This window comes from Balaenoptera borealis (assembly GCF_965194805.1).
Source record: "Balaenoptera borealis genome assembly, chromosome: 7".
NCBI lineage: Eukaryota > Metazoa > Chordata > Mammalia > Artiodactyla > Balaenopteridae > Balaenoptera > Balaenoptera borealis.
Genome location: NC_138864.1, coordinates 82,789,314 through 82,809,989, shown reverse-complemented (window position 1 = coordinate 82,809,989; position 20,676 = coordinate 82,789,314). Strand labels below are relative to the sequence as shown.

The following is a 20,676-nucleotide window of genomic DNA, read 5'->3' as shown; positions in this document are numbered from 1 at the left end:
GTAAGAGCAGGTCGGTGGTTCTTTATTGGAATATGCATCAGAATTACCTGGAAAGCTGTTTTCAAATGACAGAGGCCCCAGAATCAGTGCTGCTGCCCACCTCCAGGGAGAGCCATTGGGAAGAACGCTGAGGTCATCTTCAGGGCAAGCCCTGCAGTCTCCAAAGGTGGACGGCAGTCCCAGGCGACAGAATCATTTACCTCCCACAGTCAAAGGTGCTAAAAGTGGCATAATAATTCCTCCCAAACACCTCCCTGGAGACGTACAGACATAACCTTTAAAAGGTGTGCTTTCTGTCCATCAAACGTCTGCCTAGAGCAGCAGTTCTCCAAGTGTGGTCCACCAACGTTTGGGGGACCCCAAGATCCTATCAGAGAGTCCATAATGTCAAAACTATTTTTATCAATTGCCTTTTCCAGCTCATTGACATTGCAAGTAACCTTTAAGAAACTACCATCTGTTAAGTTTTGTTCTATTATTAAAAAAAAAAAAAGTAAAAAAATTCAAATTTACCTAAAAAGGCTATAAAAACATTCTTCCTTTTCCCAATGACTTATCTGTTTGAGGCCAGAGCTTCTCCCTACACTTCAAAGGAAATAATATATCACCACAGATTGAATACAGAAGCAGGAGTGAGAATCCAGATGTTGTCTATTAAGCCAGACACTTAAGAGATTTACAAAATGTAAAACAATGCCAATATTCTAATTTTTTTTTTGTTTTGGAGAATGGGGTTATTTTTCACAAAAATATGTTATTTACACAAACACATAATGACTTTATTACTGTTATGTTTAAAAGAATTAAATGTTTTCTCAGTTTTACTTTCTAATGCAGTAAATATCAGTAGATATAACTCACATAAACAAAAGCTCTTTGGGATCCCCAGGAATTTGAAAGAGTATAAAAGGGCCCTGAGGCCAAAAAGTTTGTGTGACCCAGGACCAGAATTTCAGTGAATCAGATCATTGGGACCATTTTTATACCTAAGTGCCCCAAGCTGGAGGAACTGCCCACCTGCTTACGCAAAGAATGAGCCCGAACCACAAAACAGACACCCCCTAGCCACTGCATAGCCTGATCTATGCTATAAAACCTGAGGAAATGGGGACGATTCAGTGGGTTCATTGCCGAAAATTTGTTCTTGCTCATTACTCCCACATCTGTTAAGTGTGGTCCTTTGAGATTGCAGTCAGCATGTAACTCTTCTTTCAGCCAGTAGATGGCACTGCATGCATAGAAAATACTTCAGCAAGGGGTGCATCGCGCTGTTTTCCAGAGATTTTTGATGGGGATGAATGAGGATGGTTTGTTTGGACCATCTTATTCTGACACACACTGAATGTATTAGGATAACTTTCCTTTTTGTTCCTGTAAAGCTCTAACCTTGAGACCACTGATAGTGAGGTACTGGTAAAAAAGAGAAGCTTTCTGATAAAGATAAATCTAGTGTACAGAACAACCTAACTCATTTTTAGTTATTCCTCCATAGCAGGGGTTCTCAGCTTTAGCTGCATATCAGAATCACCCAGAGAATATAAACACCAGATGCTCTGCCCTTATCCTAAGTAGTTAAATCTGTTTTCTGGGGGTATGGCCCAGGCACTGGTATTTTTGAAAACTCCCCAGTGGGCAGGTAAGGTTGAGAATCCTAGTCCTATAAACTTAGTCATTAAGAAAACCACCCACTAGCCCCTAAAGAAGAGATACTGACTTTTTCTTGTCTCTTCATTAAATTCTCTTAATCCTACTACATTTAATTTTCCCCATCATTTAAATTTTAGCCAATAATCTGGGGAAAGGACCCAGGAAAAAAGGAGCAAAGCAAACCTTTGAACCAACTCAGGTGACCAGAATCACCAGAGTTTACTCTCTTAAGAATGTTTACATGGAGAACTTTCTGTGTGGAGGTAAAGGTAAGAAAGAATGCCAGTGCCTAAATTAGGGCATAAAAGAGTCTCAGAAATATAAGAGGCATTAGAGAAAGAGGGACAGGAGTCCTTAAAAGAAAATGCTCCCAAGTATCTGACAACCTTTACTTCCCCATCTGACCTTTCATCTAACCAGGGGCTGAGAACTTTAGAATCACCTGGGGAACCTTAAAAACAGAGATGCTTGAGCTTCACCAGTAAAGGCTTTGATTTAGTAAGTCAGGAGGGGTTAACATGTGTCTTTTTTTAAAAAGCTCCTAGGGTGATTCTAACCCGAAGCCGGTTTGAGAACCACTGACCAAGCCAAATCAGCTCTTTTCCAGACTGCATGATAAATCCCACACCCTTAGAGGATTCTGATTTAAAATAACTCTCGGTAAAACCTGGTTTCATGAGCAAATGTAATCTAAGTTCAAATCCATTCTTACAGCATTATATCGCATTCCATTTTATGACACCGTGTGTGTGAGCAGGAAGATGGATGATCAGAGTCATTACTGTACCTGTCACTTTTACTAGCTAAGTTATGCTCATCTTCATTTATCCTTTCTCCTGAGAAAAGACTGGTTATGTCAGTTACATATTATTTCCAAGAGACCTCCTGCGGAACAAATCTACAGGTTCTCCAGACCCTGTAATATGACTGTATCTTTTTCGGCCCCTGGATGCTTTCTATGTGAACAATGCAGGCTCTTTCTTTGGCAAATGGATGCAGCATCTCTGCTCGGGGAAGGGCAATGGGCGACACCATGCTTGAATTAACTGTCCTTAATGAAGTTACAAAGCCCCTCCACCCTCCAGGACCAAGACTCCTTCCATAATGGCACAGTGGTGGAGCCCACCCACAAAAAGGGCTACCTCGTCATCTTGCATTAATGCCAATCGTGGCTTCTGAACCTGGTGACTGAACGTTCTATAGGAATTAGAACAAGGCTAACACACTTTTATTCTATTCGTTCCTTGCATTGGTTATTCTCTGCCACATCCCACCCCACCCCCATTCATTCCCTCCTCACCTATGGTGGGGAGACTGACTCCTATGGACGGTAACCCTGGCTCCTTTGTCCTCTGGCTGCTGGTTGGATTTGTCCAATGGGAGATACAGGCAAGAGATCAAAGGGTGGCAGGAGAGAGAAGCTGAGATATTTCTTCCCCTGCCCCTTCCCGCTTGAGGGGCGCAGCACCCAAGGGTTGCACCCTTGCTTGACTGTGAGGGCCTCTCTCTCTGAGAGTCCCCTCCTGTGGGAGTTCCCTTTTTATGTGAGCTCCCTACCTACAGAAGCCCTTCTCCTGCAGTCTCCCCCTTCTGTGGCAGCCCCCTCCTGCGGGAGTCTCCCCTCCAGCTCTCATAAGACCCCAGAAACCCAGTGCCTTCCCATAGTCCCTTCAGCACTGGGGAGGTAACAGCTCCTGCCATTGTCAGTCCCTGGGAAAGATCCCTTGTTAATCAAATTCTCTTCAAAATCCCAGTGAATGTGTCTTCTATTTCTTACTGGATCCTGACTGCTGGGACACCTTTAAGACTAACTGCAAGCTGAATTCATTTTTCACTTTTCAATCATTCACACAGGAGTCCTGTACATATAACTTGTGCTCCTCAAAGATCTTAACTTTAAGAGAACTTCTAAGGGCTTCCCTGGTGGCGCAGTGGTTGAGAGTCTGCCTGCCAATGCAGGGGACACGGGTTCGGGCCCTGGTCTGGGAGGATCCCACATGCCGCGGAGCGGCTGGGCCCGTGAGCCACAGTTACTGAGCCTGTGCGTCTGGAGAGGCCGCGATGGTGAGAGGCCCCGCGCGCCGCGATGAAGAGTGGCCCCCACTTGCCACAACTGGAGAAAGCCCTCGCACAGAAATGAAGACCCAACACAGCCATAAATAAATAAAATAGTGTTTAAAAAAAATATATTAAAAGAGAACTAAGTGGCAGGTTGTTTTAAAGCATTTTTTTCTATCCAAGCCTCTGTGACCTCTAGATGTCTCTGAAATACTCCAGACAAATGAGCTGGGTGCCTTAGTCTCCTGCTGTGTAAAACAAAGGGGATGCACAAGATGGTCTCCAAGACCCTCCTCCTCCAGGCTCTAGCTTCTCAGGAAGCCACAGCAGGTCAGAGTTTAGCCCAGGGGTGGAAGGAGCTGCACTGAGAGAAGATGGTGGGAGATACTGATGCACCATCTTGGTGTATTCGAGATACTCTGTTCCTTAGGGTGAGTGTGAGCCAATCTGTTCCATTTTGAAAATTATCCATCTGTTCATTCAACAGTGTTTACTCTGCTGAGTCCTTCATGGGTTGGGCTTTAGAGTTGAGATGTAAACCAAGGAGTGACCTGGGCCTCCAACTGGTCAACTTCTAGAGGAAGAGAGGAGCGTCTAAACCAGGGGTTCTCAAACTTGGGCGTGCACCGGAGCCACCTGGAGGCTTGGTCACACAGCAGCTGGCAGGTGCCGCCCCCAGAGGTCCTGACCCAGTAGTGCTGGGGTTGGGGCCGAGCAGGTGAATTTCTAATCAGTCCCTTGGGGAATGTGATGCTGCCAGTCACTGAGGGAGACACTGAGAACCACTGATTTCAATAATTACCTAAGACACAGCATGTTAAATTATCTTAAAGATCATGTGCAAAACATTAGGCTAAAAAAAACTGATACAAATGAACTTATTTACAAAACAGAAACAGATTCACAAACATAGAAAACAAACTTATGGTTACCAAAGGGGAAGGGGGGAGGGGTAAATTAGGAGTTTGGGATTAATAGACACACACTATTTTATATAAAATGGATAAACAACAAGGAACTACTATATGGCACAGGGAACTATAGTCAATATCTTGTAATAACCTATAATGGAAAAGAATCTGAAAAAGAATATATATATTTGAATCACTCTGCGGTACACCTGAAGCTAACACAACATTGTAAATCAACTATACTTCAATAAAAAGTTTTTTGTTTCGAAAGTGGTGAGATGAGATCAATCCTTTAGAGTCGGTGAGGGAGGGTGGGTCCCAGCAAGTTTTATTAGGGAGGCTGTGCTTGTCTCTAAAGGGTGAACAGAAAGCTGAAGATAACAGGAGAGGGAAGGCATGTCAGACGGGGCACAGGAACATCTGTAGACCACAGGCCGGCGAGGGAGGCCAGCCTCTGGAGACAGGCTGGGAAAGGCGGGGCCGGACTGCAGTGGGCATTGTCTGGCCCACCATCGACCCCGGGCATTGCTGTGGCTCTCACTTTCCGGCAGCCCGACAGCATCTGTCCTCACCGTGATCTCTCACTCCCTGCCCTTGGGAACCCACCTGGTTCTCTGCAGGCACGGCCTGGTGCTTGAGGGACTTAACAGCTCACAAGCACCCCTCAGCCAACAGAGGTCAGGGGGTGGTGGGCAAATACCACCCCCCTTTCAGTTCCTCCCAGGAGCAGTTCTACATGGCTCCTTGGAAGGTGCCCAACTCAATAATCTGCATTTCTACTGGCTTCTCTCCTTGTCTGTTTCACTCTCCCTCCTGCTCCCTGGCTGCCTTCCCAAATTACCAATGCACCAAGCCCTTGCCTCAGGCTCTGGTTCCAGGGGACCCTGGGCTTAGATGGGCTGCAAATGTCCTGCTGAGGAATCTGAACTTTGTCCTGTAGACAAAGCAAATCAGATGGTTTCCAAGATGGAAACAACAGCAAGAGCAACACTCTGATGAGTGAAAAGTCACCAAGGGGCACCAGCCATTGGGGGCCATCATGGGACTGGTGGGGAGAACCACTCAGAATGAGCTGAATCCACTGCTGAGGCTTCTGCCAGTAAGTGAGGCCTGGAGATTTGTGCCCTGGAGCGGGGGTGGGGCACTTTCTCTTGCTCCAGGAGTATGGAGAAAAATGTAACATGGGTATTAGGCAAAGATATCTTGCAGGCCAGCTGATCCTTATGGTGGAAACAGTGAAATAAAAGATGAAAGGTTCACCCTGGACGTAAAGAAAATAATTATTTCTAAAGGAAAACAAATGGTGGGGTGGAGGCTGGAGATCATTCCTCTCTGAAATACTCATCTATACAGGAGGATAGAGCCCTCCACTCCAGAAAAGGTCTCTCTCCTGGTTTCACAGCAAGACAACCAGAAACGAAAAAGGCTTCCTCGCTGCTGTAGGAAAGCAAGAGGAATCTGGGAGCTGGCCTGGGGCGGCTTGAGAAAGGAGGGTGGGGTGGAGTGGGGTGGAAGGGCATGAAAAATGGGGGGAGGGCTGGAAAGAACCCCAGGGGAGCACTGCTGAGGGGTCTATAGGTGGGCAGGGGTCAAGATCAGGGAGGGAGCAACAGTCACCCCATTTCCAGGGACAGTCACGCCGCACTCTTTATTTGCTGATTTAGTTCTGTGCTATAATTACCATCTTCTAGCCCCCAACCTTCAGCAAAAGGCTTCTAAATACAGACTCTTTGCTAACAATCCAAAGGAGAACTGAAAGAAAAAAAAGAGCTATCAGGATGGGGAAGGGGGCCAGTGAGAAGGGATGGGAAAACAGTCTGGGTCCGGAGGGTTGGAACTGTATATGTGTGTGTGTGATACACTGAGTAGAGAAGATGTTTTACTGAGGGTTTGCTTTAACATATGTGAATTTAGGACATGATGAATTTTGTTTTCTTGTTTAATTTTCTGAATGGGATCCTGCATTTATCACGGTTCAAAATTCAAAGAGTATGAAATAGCAGCAGGAGTCTCCTTCCCTCCCTTACATCTTAGACACCCCCTTCCCCTCCACACTGGCAACCCTGATACTAGCTCTTGCATCCTTCAAGGGATGTTTTATGATTTTGCAAGAAAAAAATGTGCAAAATCTGTTTTTCTGGTTTACACAAATGAAACCATACTACCCATACTATAGTATATTTGGTTTTGCATTTGCTAACTCTGGGTAATCTTTTCAAACTGGTCCATATGAGAGCATCCTCATTCTTTTCTGTGGTTGCATGATATTCCTGTACATCGGTGTACCATAACTCATCTAAGCAATTCCCCAGTTGATGGGCATTTAGATTGTTTTCTGATGTTTGCTATTATTAAAAACAGTGAAATGAATAATGGTAAACTATAATATATTCTTAAATGTGCTTGTATTGTATCAAGAGTACAGATGATTTTTCTCCAGTAAAGCATAAATGCAATTTAATTCAGCAAGCCAAATTTACTTAATAAATATGTGCTATTGAAAATATTGTTGTTACATATATTTGATTCAGTTGTGTATCGTTTACAAGACAGTTTAGTTATTAGAGCTATTAATAGCAGTGTATTTTCAAAAACACATCACGTGAATATTAAGTGATTCTTACCATCAATTGACTTAGGATGGTCAAAAGCAAGGTTGTTTGCTTAAGGCAATAAGGGCAATAAGAACAGAATGAGGTCCAGCTGCTCCATAGATTTAAGAAGATTTGAACTTGGAGTTAGGAAGTGTGGGTTTGATTCCTCATCCTGCCATTGTGACTTTTTCAATAAAGTGGGGATAATGATTCCTGCCCTATGTACCTGGCAAAGTTGTTCTGAGGATAAAATGGGAAACTATTTCACATGCGTGAATTCTGTTTATGAACTGCAAATGTCTGAACCAATGTTAAATCCTGTTGTTATTCTTACATTGCTTACAGCACCAGTTTTGGAGGTCAGTAGACCTCCATCTATGGAATAAATTCTGAAATAAGTTTCATAAAAGAAATGACACTGGGCATGATCATTTTAATTAAATACATGAAACGGTAGCCCTTATAGATCATAATGTTTTAAAAATCAATTAAAGAATCAGAAAGGAAACAGATCCCTATTGGCTAACAACCACAACATTCTTTTTTGCACCCTCCCCTCTCCCCACCTCATCTGCAGTTATTAAAATCAAGTTCACTGTTAACCATCTTGACAGGAGGTAAATCTGGAAACCGCTCAAATCTGATGGGGTAGGTAATATCTTTTTGCCAATTTACACTGTTAATATCCTTGGATTTACAGGTAACATAGTCTCTCTGGATTCATTAGGAAATGATCAATAAAATAAACGGGTGGACGGAGTTTAAGCACTCTGGAAAATGAAATGCTGGGCTGTCTGGATTTGAGAAGTATTAGGAAACCTACCCATTTCACTCATTAAAACCTTCAAGACGTGCCATTACCGAAGCAGACAGGTGCCGCGGACATTCTCAGTCAATCTATTCAAGTTTCTGCCACCTCTTTTCTAGTCACTGTCTCCATGGCAGCAGTCCGCTGACCTGCCCTTAAGGGAAATGGAATTTCTGGCAAGACTGAGACTTGGTAATTCCACTTGTCAATACAGGTCAGAGAGAAACAGATGGAGGCGTACCAAGTTACTTCACAAACCCAGTAACAAAATGAGTGACCCCTGGCAAATGACCAGACCCAGTATTCGGAGTGTCCTCCAGGAAAGCCAAACACTGCATCATTAGCATCCAAGAAACCCGCACCGCCAACACCTGTCCATCAAACCTTTCACTGAGTTTGGACTTCCTCCTTCAACGTTTTCTTTATTTACCTTTTCCTAAAAAGGTAAAAGTGTACTGGGTGGCTCACTCAAAGTGATTATTAATCTGATTATTAATTTCCTCCAAAATTTAATTTTAATAAATAAATACAAAATGATCTACAAGAAAGGACATATTTTGTCCTGTACATTTCCTTATGGGACTATCATCTAGAAATATCAGTTTCCAGTGCCCCAACTTCCCTTGTGGGGGTGGGCAGAAATCGGTGAATGTCAATTCCAACACCCAGGATCTAAACTCTCATCCCAACTACACAAGAGTCACTTCCTACTCACCTCTTTTCCTGGAAATGTTCTAGTGTGTTGCCTGCAGTTGTAACAGATTGCCTTTTTGGTGGCATCACTCCCCAATTCAGAAATATAAACACCACTTCAGAGATTTATTTTACAATTCATCCTCTGATTTGTCATGGCTAGGAAGGTCAGCTTCCAGATTTTCTATTCTAAATTACTTTTGAACCGATTTGGCAAACAGAGTAAGGAACGGCTTTCACCTAGACGGGAACAAACTCTGAAAGTTGGGACCCAAGTTCTCTCTCTCTCTTTTGTTGAAATGTAAACAATCAGAAACCCCACCATTTCCCAAATCAATTATTTGCAAAAGAATAAACAGGTGCTTTGGAGACTCTGGAGTTATAAAAAGAAAATGGCAAATGATATTTTTCATGAGCCAGCTGCCCAACTGACATGATTCTGAGGAAGGTTCTCCTAGGCTCTAAAGCTTAATTAGCAAATCAATTAAGATCATCCCCTGTCTGCCAACAGGACCGCCTGCCATCCTCTGCTCTCCTCCTCATTTCAGTGCTTTCTGGTGCATCCCCGTCGCCAAAGCCGAAGCCCAATCAGTCAACCTGAGGTTCCTTTGCTTTCTGCTAACACTGGACAACAGGGGGACGAAGGGGGCCATTCCAGTTTAATTAAGGATTCGTAACCACCAGAAGGAGCAGTGCTCGCCCTGCTTATTTATATCTGCCCCAGTCCAAGCCCGCCTTAGAAGCTGGGCTCAGCACAGACTCAGTGGGGGCTGACTGGCGTGGCTGGCTGTCACTTTCTTTCAGTGGAAAACAGATAGGACCAGGCAAAGCAGATGGTTCCTAAAGAGGCACATCCAAAAAATCTGCTAGCAAACTGTGGTGGTGTCTTTCAAATAAACAGCAGCTTACTGGAGAGGAAAATCAGATCTTCCTCGCCACATCCTGCCATGATGCAACCACCTTGAACATCACCCACTTAGGAGCTTCTAATCCTCGGCGAGGGATAATAACTCCTCCTTTGGGGCAAAGGATAGCCTGTCTTTCCAAGCCTCTCAGAGATAGCCATCATCACCGCTAATGCTCCCATCTCTGTCAGTAAAATCTGTTATCTAGGTAAAACCACCTTCAAGAGACGGCTGACCTGTGGATCACGCATGGTCACCCAGTCCTAAGGGAAGGAAATGCAAATACCATGTATTTGGCCAGCTGGGTGGAACTAGAGATGGAGCCAGTAACACCTCAAATGGCAATTAAAAAGCAAGTGACTAGTTTCATCATAAAACATTAATGGGATTTTTTTTTCCTTTCAAACTCCAAATGAACTCACAGATAATTATCTGTGTAAGTCCTGGCTCTGACAGCACGAGTTGGGGCAAATGATCAAACATTTCTGGACCTCACTGTCCTCATCTGTAAAACGAGGGGGTTGAACTGAAAAATTTCCAAGGTCCCTTTTAGCATGAAAATTCTAAAGTTCTTTCGGTGGAGCTGGGGTGGTCTCCTATAACATATTGGCAAATCACATATAGAATTAATCGTCCGGTTTTTGAGCATAGATGAAAAACAGAGAGACTGTTTTTGTCCCTCGCGTAGCTTACCTTTTCAACCGCTGTGTGTTCTTCATTTGTGACGTTGGCTTTTCTTGATTCGTTTTTAGACCTGCTTAGCCTCCTGGATACTTTTTCTCTGAGTAAAGTGGCATATCCAATGTGTTCATAGATGGGATTTGTTGTCATTTTGGAAATGTATTCAGAAGCTTTTGTTTCTATGTACAGCGTTATCAAGCCATCTGTGACCAGATCGTGAATCGATTCAAACCTCTTCTCACCCACAAAGTGTTTTCCATCATAGAAGAGCCTGTAGTTTAAGGTCTGGTTTCCAAACCTGCCCATGAGGAAGGAGAAATCACAGTAGTGTTAGAAATCAGGCCAGTGAGTGGCAGGCCAGGCAATGGAAGCTAAAACTTCCCGAGTGTATACTGAATGCCAGGCACTGGGCTAAGCCCTTGGACATGACTTTCCCCATTAACTTATCATGGAGACCCGTTGAGACAGGTGCAATTATTATCCCTGTTTGACTGCTGAGGAAACTGAGCCTTGAAAAGATGGGGTACCTGACTGAGGCTATATCCCTGGAAAGAGGCAAAGGTGGGTTTAACCCCAGCCAGTCATATGGCATCATCTGGTCCTAGAAATCCCTAAGGCCATTGGGTCGTGATCATTCTCATTCGTAAAAGTCAGGGAGTACTGCCTGATTTACAGATATCTTACCTAAATTTCTTAATGGGAACTAGCCACGCCCCTCCACCCCCTCCTTGTACCAGGCAATTACCTCTGCAAGGGAAGCTATCACCACTGGCCTGATGTGCTTTTATTATTACATCTTTAACCACTATCAGTAAAGCACCCCATGCCTCCCACCCCAGTTGGTCCAGCAGAAGGGAAACAGGGGAGCCGTGTGGAGCTCCCTGCTGGAACGCCAGACCCAGCATTCCAATGACCTAGTCATTACGGTGCTCTCCCTTTAATGCTGATTGTTCCCTCTTGGCCTTGGTCCTGTATCTCACAGCCCCTGCTTGACTCCCCACTGGGACTGTCAGCTCCTGCTGCTGGGGTGCTGGGAAGCTGGGAAAATACTTTGCATCTCTAGAGCACTTGCTACTCTTGAAGTGCTTCCTCATAATGACATCACTGAAGATACGCCATCCCCAGTTGCAACTTGGAAAGCATATAGCTTTCCACAATCACAACATCGAGATGGTGGGTTGAACACACCTTTGTGGGCTGACCTGGGAAGTGTTTCTTTCTTTCCTTTTTTTAATACATTTATTTATTTATTTTCTTATGGCTGCGTTGGGTCTTCGTTGCTGCACGTGGGCTTTGCCAAGTTGAGGTGAGAGGGGGCTACTCTTCGTTGCGTGCACGGGCTTCTCATTGCAGTGGCTTCTCTTGTTGCGGAGCATGGGCTCTAGGTGCACGGGCTTCAGTAGTTGTGGCATGCGGGTTCAGTAGTTGTGGCTTGTGGGCTCTACAGCATGGTGTCCCCTGCATTGGCAGGCAGACTCCCAATCACTGTGCCACCAGGGAAGGCCCTGGGAAGTGTTTCATTGGTACCATTTCTTCCATGGAGAAAGAGCTTCCCAATTCCAAAGAGTTCACGAATGAACTTTTGGAAAACAATCCAATTCTGAAATTGAAAACCTTCACCAGACCCTACAGGATTGCCATGAGGATCAAAGGACATAAAACATTTGATCCAGGTTAGGAAGGTGCAGTAAATGCAATGTCTTTTGGGTGCTGTGATTTTTATTTTTTTAACATCTTTATTGGAGTATAATTGCTTTACAATGGTGTGTTAGTTTCTGCTTTATAACAAAGTGAATCAGCTATACATATACATATATCCCTGTATCTCCTCCCTCTTGCGTCTCCCTCCCACCCTCCCTATCCCACCCCTCTAGGTGGTCACAAAGCACCTAGCTGATCTCCCTGTGCTATGAGGCTGCTTCCCACTAGCTATCTGTTTTACATTTGGTAGTGTATATATGTCCATGCCACTCTCTCACTTCGTCCCAGCTTACCCTTCCCCCTCCCTGTGTCCTCAAGTCCATTCTCTATGTCAGCATCTTTATTCCTGTCCTGCCCCTAGGTTTTTCAGAACGATTTTTTTTTTTTTTTTTAGATTCCATATGTATGTGTTAGCATACGGTATTTGTTTTTCTCTTTCTGACTTACTTCACTCTGTATGACAGACTCTAGGTCCATCCACCTCACTACAAATAACTCAATTTTGTTTCTGTTTATGGCTGAGTAATATTCTATTGTATATATGTGCCACGTCTTCTTTACCCATTCATCTGTCAGTGGACACTTAGGTTGCTTTCATATCCTGGCTATTGTAAATAGTGCTGCAATGAACATTGTGGTACATGACTCTTTTTGAATTATGGTTTTCTCAGGGTATATGCCCAGTAGTGGGATTGCTGGGTCGTATAGTAGTTCTACTTTTTAGTTTTTTAAGGAACCTCCATACTGTTCTCCATAGTGGCTGTATCAATTTACATTCCCACCAACAGTGCAAGAGGGTTCCCTTTTCTCCACACCCTCTCCAGCATGTATTGTTTGTAGATGTTTTGATGATGGCCATTCAGACTGGCGTGAGGTGATACCTCATTGTAGTTTTGATTTACGTTTATCTAATGATTAGTGACGTTGAACATCCTTTCATGTGTTTGTTGGCAATCTATATATCTTCTTCGGAGAAATGTCTATTTTGGTCTTCTGCCCATTTTTGGATTGGGTTGTTTGTTTTTTTGATATTGAGCTTCATGAGCTGCTTGTAAATTTTGGAGATTAATCCTTTGTCAGTTGCTTCATTTGCAAATATCTTCTCCCATTCTGAGGGTTGTCTTTTCATCTTGTTTATGTTTTCCTTTGCTATGCAAAAGCTTTTAAGTTTCATTAGGTCCCATTTGTTTATTTTTGTTTTTATTTCCATTTCTGTAGGAAGTGGGTCAAGAAGGATCTTGCTGTGATTTATGTCATAGAGTGTTCTGCCTATGTTTTCTTCTAAGAGTTTTATAGTGTCTGGCCTTACATTTAGGTCTTTAATCCATTTTGAGTTTATTTTTGTGTATGGTGTTAGGGAGTGTTCTAATTTACAAATGCTAAAGGAACTTCTCTAGGCAGGAAACACAAGAGAAGGAAAAGACCTACAATAACAAACCCAAAACAATTAAGAAAACAGTAATAGGAGCATACATATCGATAACTACCTAAAATGTAAACGGATTAAATGCTCCAACCAAAAGACATAGACTAGCTGAATGGATATGAAAACAAGACCCGTATATATGCTGTCTACAAGAGACCTACTTCAGACCTAGGGACACATACAGACTGAAAGTGAGGGGATGGAAAAAGATATTCCATGCAAATGGAAATCAAAAGAAAGCTGGAGTAGCAATTCTCATATCAGACAAAATAGACTTTAAAATAAAGACTAGGGCTTCCCTGGTGGTGCAGTGGTTAAAAATCTGCCTGCCAATGCAGGGGACACAGGTTCGAGCCCTGGTCCAGGAAGACCCCACATGCCGTGGAGCAACTAAGCCCGTGTGCCACAACTACTAAGTCTGCGCTCTAGAGCCCGCGAGCCACAAGTAGTGAGCCCTCGTGCCACAACTACTGAAGCCTGCATGCCTAGAGCCCATGCTCTGCAACAAGAGAAGCCACCGCAATGAGAAGCCTGCACACCGCAACGAAGAGTAGCCCCCGCTCGCCACAACTAGAGAAAGCCTGCACACAACGAAGACCCAACACAGCCAAAAATAAATTTTAAAAAATAATAATAAAAATAAAATAAAATAAAGACTATTACAAGAGACAAAGAAGGACACTACATAATGATCAAGGGATCAATCCAAGAAGAAGATATAACAATTATAAATATTTATGCACCCAACTTAGGAGCACGTCAATGCATAAGGCAAATGCTAACAGCCATAAAAGGGGAAATTGACAGTACACAATCATAGTATGGGACTTTAACACCCCACTTTCACCAATGGACAGATCATCCAAAATGAAAATAAATAAGGAAACACAAGCTTTAAATGATACATAAACAAGATGGACTTAATTGATATTTATAGGATATTCCATCCAAAAACAACAGAATACACTTTCTTCTCAAGTGCTCATGGAACATTCTCCAGGATAGATCATATATTGGGTCACAAATCAAGCCTTGGTAAATTTAAGAAAATTGAAATCATATCAAGTATCTTTTCTGACCACAACGCTATGAGAGTAGATATCAATTACAGGAAGAAATCTGTAAAAAATACAAACACATGGAGGCTAAACAATACACTACTAAATAACCAAGAGATCACTGAAGAAATCAAAGAGGAAATCAAAAAATACCTAGAAACAAATGACAATGAAAACACGACAACCCAAAACCTATGGGATGCAGCAAAAGCAGTTCTAAGAGGGATACAATCCTACCTCAAGAAACAAGAAACATCTCAAATAAACAACCCAACCTTACACCTAAAGCAATTAGAGAAAGAAGAACAAAAAAACCCCAAAGTTAGCAGAAGGAAAGAAATCATAAAGATCAGATCAGAAATAAATGAAAAAGAAATGAAGGAAACAATAGCAAAGATCAATAAAACTAAAAGCTGGTTCTTTGAGAAGATAAACAAAACTGATAAACCATTATCCAGACTCATCAAGAAAAACAGGGAGAAGACTCAAATCAATAGAATTAGAAATGAAAAAGGAGAAGTAACAACTGACACTGCAGAAATACAAAGGATCATGAGGGATTACTACAAGCAACTCTATGTCAATAAAATGGACAACCTGGAAGAAATGGACAAATTCTTAGAAAAGCACAACCTTCCGAGACTGAACCAGGAAGCAACAGAAAATGTAAACAGACCAATCACAAGCAGGGAAATTGTGATTTTTAATACTGTGATTTTGTGGTAAAGTGCTCTGATGGCTCGCTGGCACGGAGCGTCATGACTGCCCCTGGGAGCTCAGTGGGTCAGCGTGATCTCTGAGAGAATCCCCTGGTTAAAGCGCGTGGCCGTGCAGGCACACACGCACAACGTGACGTGAAGACTTTTGCCGAGGGCGAAGGGAGGCAGAGGTGTGTCTCGATCAGCAGGCTTGATGCTTCAGAAGGAAGCAGCCCTAGAGCACCAGCTTTGCAGATGATTCTCCAAAGAATGCTGTGTATGCATAAACAGAGCCTCAGAGCCCATCAACTGATAACAGGAAATGTATAAGCCTCTGAGATGCTGCTGGCTGCTTTGTAAATGAAGTGAAAATAAAAAATAATTAGGGGGGGAATGGGGAGCAATTGATTTAATGGGTACAGAATGTTTGGGATGATGAAAAAGTTCTGGAAATGGATAGTGGAGATGGTTGCAGGACACAGAATATATTTAATGGTGCTGAATTGTATACTTAAAAATGGTTAAAGTGGTACATTTACATTGTATGTTATGTATATTTTACCACAATAAAAAAACTGGGAAAAAAAATAAGTCAAGTCTCCTGTAAAGCAGTTGCAACAATGGATGAAATCAGGCTCACCTTAGTGCTAACGTGTAGCACCCTGGCTGGCGCTGGCTTTCTCTAAGAATGTAGGCGCCCTCCACGCCTCCGAGAAGCTCATCTGCCTGCTCTCGGGAGATGATCCCATGAAACCTGAGGAGAGACAAGACCATCTTTGTTCTGAACAGACCACATACCAATATGGACCGCAAAGAGCTGCCTAAAAAAGATGGTGGGTCCACCTGGAATCTACAGCTCCCCATTTAAATGAAGAGGGGTGTGACTACTGCATACTTCCAGATGGGCTTGGACCCGGCTCTCAGCATGCACCCAAACAGATAATAAGCATGCAAGTAGGCAAGGCAACAGGAAGAACACCAGTCCACCTGGCTTTCTACTATTGTCTTTGATCATAAGCTGAAAATTAAAGTTGTAACCAAAAGCCAGGTTATGGCTCCTCTTTCATCCATGGAGAAAAGCAAAAGAGCATTTACCAATTTGGCACTCTGCTCACTAGGTATTATCTTGATTTCAAATGAGCACGTACTGATTATCACCCTGCTTACTTCAGTGTGGGGTGTTGTTCATTTTAGAGACTCATTCTCTGGAAAGAATAGCCAGAAGTAATGAACAGTCTTCCATTCCTCTAAATTTTGAGAGCAATCACTTAGGGATGTGTTTGGAAAATGTACCTATTTTTCTTTTTTAAAGATAATGTTTATTTTTTCCCCTGCAATTTAAAAAGTAATACACATGCATGTAGAAAATTCGGTAGGATTGCAAGCTTGGCCAATAACTGCTTTGTTCTGGAGGGGATGTCTGGGACCTAGAGAGTGGACAGCGATGCCAGGGGAGAGGAGAACAGGACAGGAGTTAGGGACACACAACCAGCCAGCTCTCTCTGCTGCCCTAAAGCAAAGACAGCGGCTCACCTCTGTTATCAAGAGATTTGAGCAATCTGTGTTTCAGAGGAAGGTGGGACCTGGGTTGTGGCGGAGTGGCCAGGGCCAAGGGGTCCTGGGCTCCTGGGAGAGGGAACACCACCCTCTTTCTAGGATTACCCAATCTTAGGGAATTGGGGGGAATAATTTAGAGAAGAAGTTTTCTGGACAGAGAATCCCCTTTTACCTTCCTGAAAGGGAGAGGGGAGGGAGGGAAGCTGGCTACACAAGAAGTGCTGTTGTTTTTTTTCCGCAGGAATGCAAAGATTCTCAGAGGACACATGTACCAGGATAACATTTTGGAAAAAAATAAACCTATCACAATACTTACGTCCTAATTCCCTTCTATTCTTTACAACTAGACCTTACAAGCTGAAGCTTTAGTCCTAGGGAAGTGAGGTCAAACACTCTGGCCTGAGTTCTCAGATCAACTCTCAAAAGCCTAGGGCAGTGATAGCTTGGGAAAAAGGGGTGTTCTGGCTTCTCAAATTTTGGTTTTAAATCTTGAGAGCCAATGTATGGAGGTCTTGGAGCATCGCTTTTCCGGGGTGAGGATGAATGTGCTGTGTGACATAAGAGCAACCCTCCTGTCCAAAAGGAGACCAGTGTCCCCAGTTCTTTTGGGAGGGAGATTGGGAGAAATTTGGCCAGAACCCATGTTCAGTGGGTCTAAGCTGGGAGGTGGAGAAGACTCCTGTGCAGCAAGAGCTGGGGCTGGAGAAGGCTGGACATGGTTTGGGCAGAGACCTGAGGGGAGCCCTGCAGATCCCAGGCCATCGAGAGAGAGAGAGAGAGAGAGAGAGAGAGAGAGAGGTGGGAGGGACATGGAGAGGATAGAAGGGCAGAGGGCACTGGAAAGTTTCCCACATCAGAAAGGACAAAAGCTGGTGCCACAAGAGGTTTGAGACTGGGATGTCCAGGACACAACCTGACAGGGCAGGGCAGGGGGTGACCACAGCAGGAAGAGGCACACGCAGAGGAGGGCACAGAAACCTGACACCCCTGACCCAGGTCACTCTCTGGGGGGAGAAGGGCAAAAAAAAAAAAAAAAAAAATGGGAGAAGGAATATCCCAAATAGGCAGTTAACCTGAAAGCAGCTTTGTTTGAACTCCCTTGAATGGACGTGTTTCAGGGACGGCCAGCAGCAGATGTCAGGTGTCAAGAACTAAGTTAAATTCAATTGTTCAAAAGAAGAAAATGACAATCTTGTGCATCTGAAGACTGAAGACCCAGTGTGTGGCTCATCAGCCCCTTTAGGCATGGATTTGAAAGTACCCATCATGTATATATCTATGATCCCAACTTTTCAAAAAAAAAGAGCCTGCACAAAGACTGGGAAGAAAGAGATGAAGGGAAAAAAGTTAACAATGCTTCTCTTTCATGGTGGGGCTATGGTATTTTCCACCTTGTAGATTCCTATATGCTCTAATTTTCCCAAATTAATTGGGTATTAATTGACTAACTTTTTAAGAACAAAAGTAATACCTACCCACAGTGGGAAAATTCAAAATTCGAAAGTTAAAAGGCACAAAAGAAATAAAAATATAAACAGTAGAGAAATAAAAATTCCCTTTCCCTAATGGTATCTATTGAACACACTTTCTTGTGATTGTTTCTAGGAAAGAAATATGCATATGTTTCCTGAATAGAGCATGTCTTACTTTTTGAATGGAACAACAACAAAAAAAACTTTCATTTTTAATAAAGAAAGGGAAACACAGAATATGAAGTTTTTAAGCTAACTCCCCTCTAATACGAAATGTTCCTTTTTTATGGTTAAGAGAATGTTTCTTTGGTCTCGTTTCACTCTATAGTTTATGTGGAACTGGGGGGAAGTTGGACTATGAGAACCAGAAGGTTATTCAACAAAACTTTTATGCAAAAAAGGGAAAGACAATAAATAGAGTTTCTTTTGGAATTCATGTACAAAAATGTTCTATTTGAGAAGTATATAATAGGTTTTCATTTTCTCTTTTTTTTTTAATTATTATATTTTAACAAAATTTATTTATTTATTTATTTTTGGCTGTGTTGGGTCTTCGTTTCTGTGCAAGGGCTTTCTCTAGTTGTGGCAAGTGGGGGCCACCCTTCATCGCGGTGCGCGGGCCTCTCACTATCGCGGCCTCTCTTGTTGCGGAGCACAGGCTCCAGACGCGCAGGCTCAGTAATTGTGGCTCATGGGCCCAGTTGCTCCGCGGCATGTGGGATCCCCCCAGACCAGGGCTCGAACCCGTGTCCCCTGCATTGGCAGGCAGATTCTCAACCACTGTGCCACCAGGGAAGCCCCATTTTCTCTTTTTTAAATTAATTCTCTTTTCTTTTGCTCTATGAGCAAAATCCAAATCAGTATACTGAAGAAAAATAAGTCCTATTACAACCAGGTTAGATGTTAGGGACATGGGGGTGGAAGAGAGAGGAGGCCAGTGATGCAGGCAGGTATTCCAGAGCCCCCAGCTGAATTCCCAAGGCCCGGTGGGAAGGTTCAGAAACGCAGCCGTGGCAATTAGGAAGTGGCTGCTGAACTGGGACAAATAAGAGGGTCATTAATCACGGAAGTGAAGCTCTGATGGGTAAGGGAATAGAGGAAGAAGGTTTTGGATTGGCTGGGAGAGCTTTGGGAGCTGAAAGAGACTTTAACCTTATAATGCCTCCAGGTGGGACATGGGAAGAAAATCGAATTGTGCATCTGACTGACATCTCCCCTGCTCCGCCTCTGCCCTTTGCTCTGTCTGGGTGGTTCTGCCTGCTGTGAGCTGTGTACCATGCCACAGCCCGAGACTGCCAGCTATTTTTATGGTAATGCGTATTCGCTTTGCAGTAGGTTTCTGAGAAAGTAAAACAAGAGATGAAATTAAGAGGAAAATGGGGGGCACTTCCCTGGCGGTCCAGTGGTTAAGACTTCGCCTTCCAATGCAGGGGGTGCGGGTCCGATCCCTGGTCCGGGAGCTAAGATCCCACATGCCTTGTGGCCAAAAAACCAAAATATAAAACAGAAGCAATATTGTAACAAATTCAATAAAGACTAAAAATGGTCCACATTTAAAAAAAAAAAGAAAACCTTAAAAAAAAAAAAAGAGGAAAATGGGGGAAATCATAATTATGGTATTAAGGCAATTTGGCTAATAGATCCATGTCAAGAGAAATCATCATTTTGGTTTTAGGAGACTGCAAGGAAATGGGACGACTTTCCTGAGTGTTGCGTTTACTGAGGTAGATGAAAGTAAGGAATTCAGCCTCAGTTTACATTCTTCGACACCCTAGCTGTTTATATAGTATTGAAGTAGAAAGTGAAATGAAATACTAAGAGAGCCACAGTTATGGAAAATACCGCCTTACGCCTTATGTTTCAAATACTTGCCAGGCACTCAGTGGCTGCTTTTGTGAGCAGGAGATAGTCTCCCTCCCACATTCATGAAGCCAAGCACCTGAATATTATAAGAAAATTCAGTACAAAGGGATCTGATTGCATTTATCCTTATTATTAAACTCTTGCACAATGGACATTTGATGAAGACTATATATATTGGAAAAATTTTAATATTTAATATTTAAATGACATAGGAAGTGACTACTTATTACATTATTAAAACAATGAATAGCATAATACGTACTCTCTTCCATAATATTTTGGTCTGTTTTCCACCTATATTGAAAAGAAGAAAAGTGTTAATAATGCATTTGAATTCAAATCAGATAGATAAAAATACTATTCAAATAAACAGAGCTAGAGTCCTGGGAATAATTTTATTCCAGTTTTTATTCCCCAAATCAGAGATCCAAGACACTGGAGTTAAGCAACACATTCCACTCTCTTGAGTAAAAATGACCTAGAATTGCCATATTTCTCTAATCATTAGGCTCAGTCCCCACCCAAACTCAATCACCCAATAAAAAAATTTTTGAAGGAAACACAGTGGGGCTTATTTTAATATTAAGGAATTTATAAAAGTATT

At 42.9% G+C, this 20,676-nt stretch overlaps 1 protein-coding gene across 1 annotated transcript in view; it reads right to left on the bottom strand.

The window, feature by feature from the left end:
• The window catches only part of CHN2 (chimerin 2), a 326,161-nt gene that overhangs the window by 106,873 nt on the left and 198,612 nt on the right, over nucleotides 1-20,676 (bottom strand). Inside the window, exons 4-6 of the mRNA XM_082397992.1 lie at nucleotides 20,335-20,366; nucleotides 15,821-15,934; nucleotides 10,310-10,595 (exon numbers count right to left, since the gene is read on the bottom strand). Of these exons, the coding sequence (XP_082254118.1) occupies nucleotides 10,310-10,595; nucleotides 15,821-15,934; nucleotides 20,335-20,366 (432 nt within the window). The remainder of the gene's footprint in view (nucleotides 1-10,309; nucleotides 10,596-15,820; nucleotides 15,935-20,334; nucleotides 20,367-20,676) is intronic.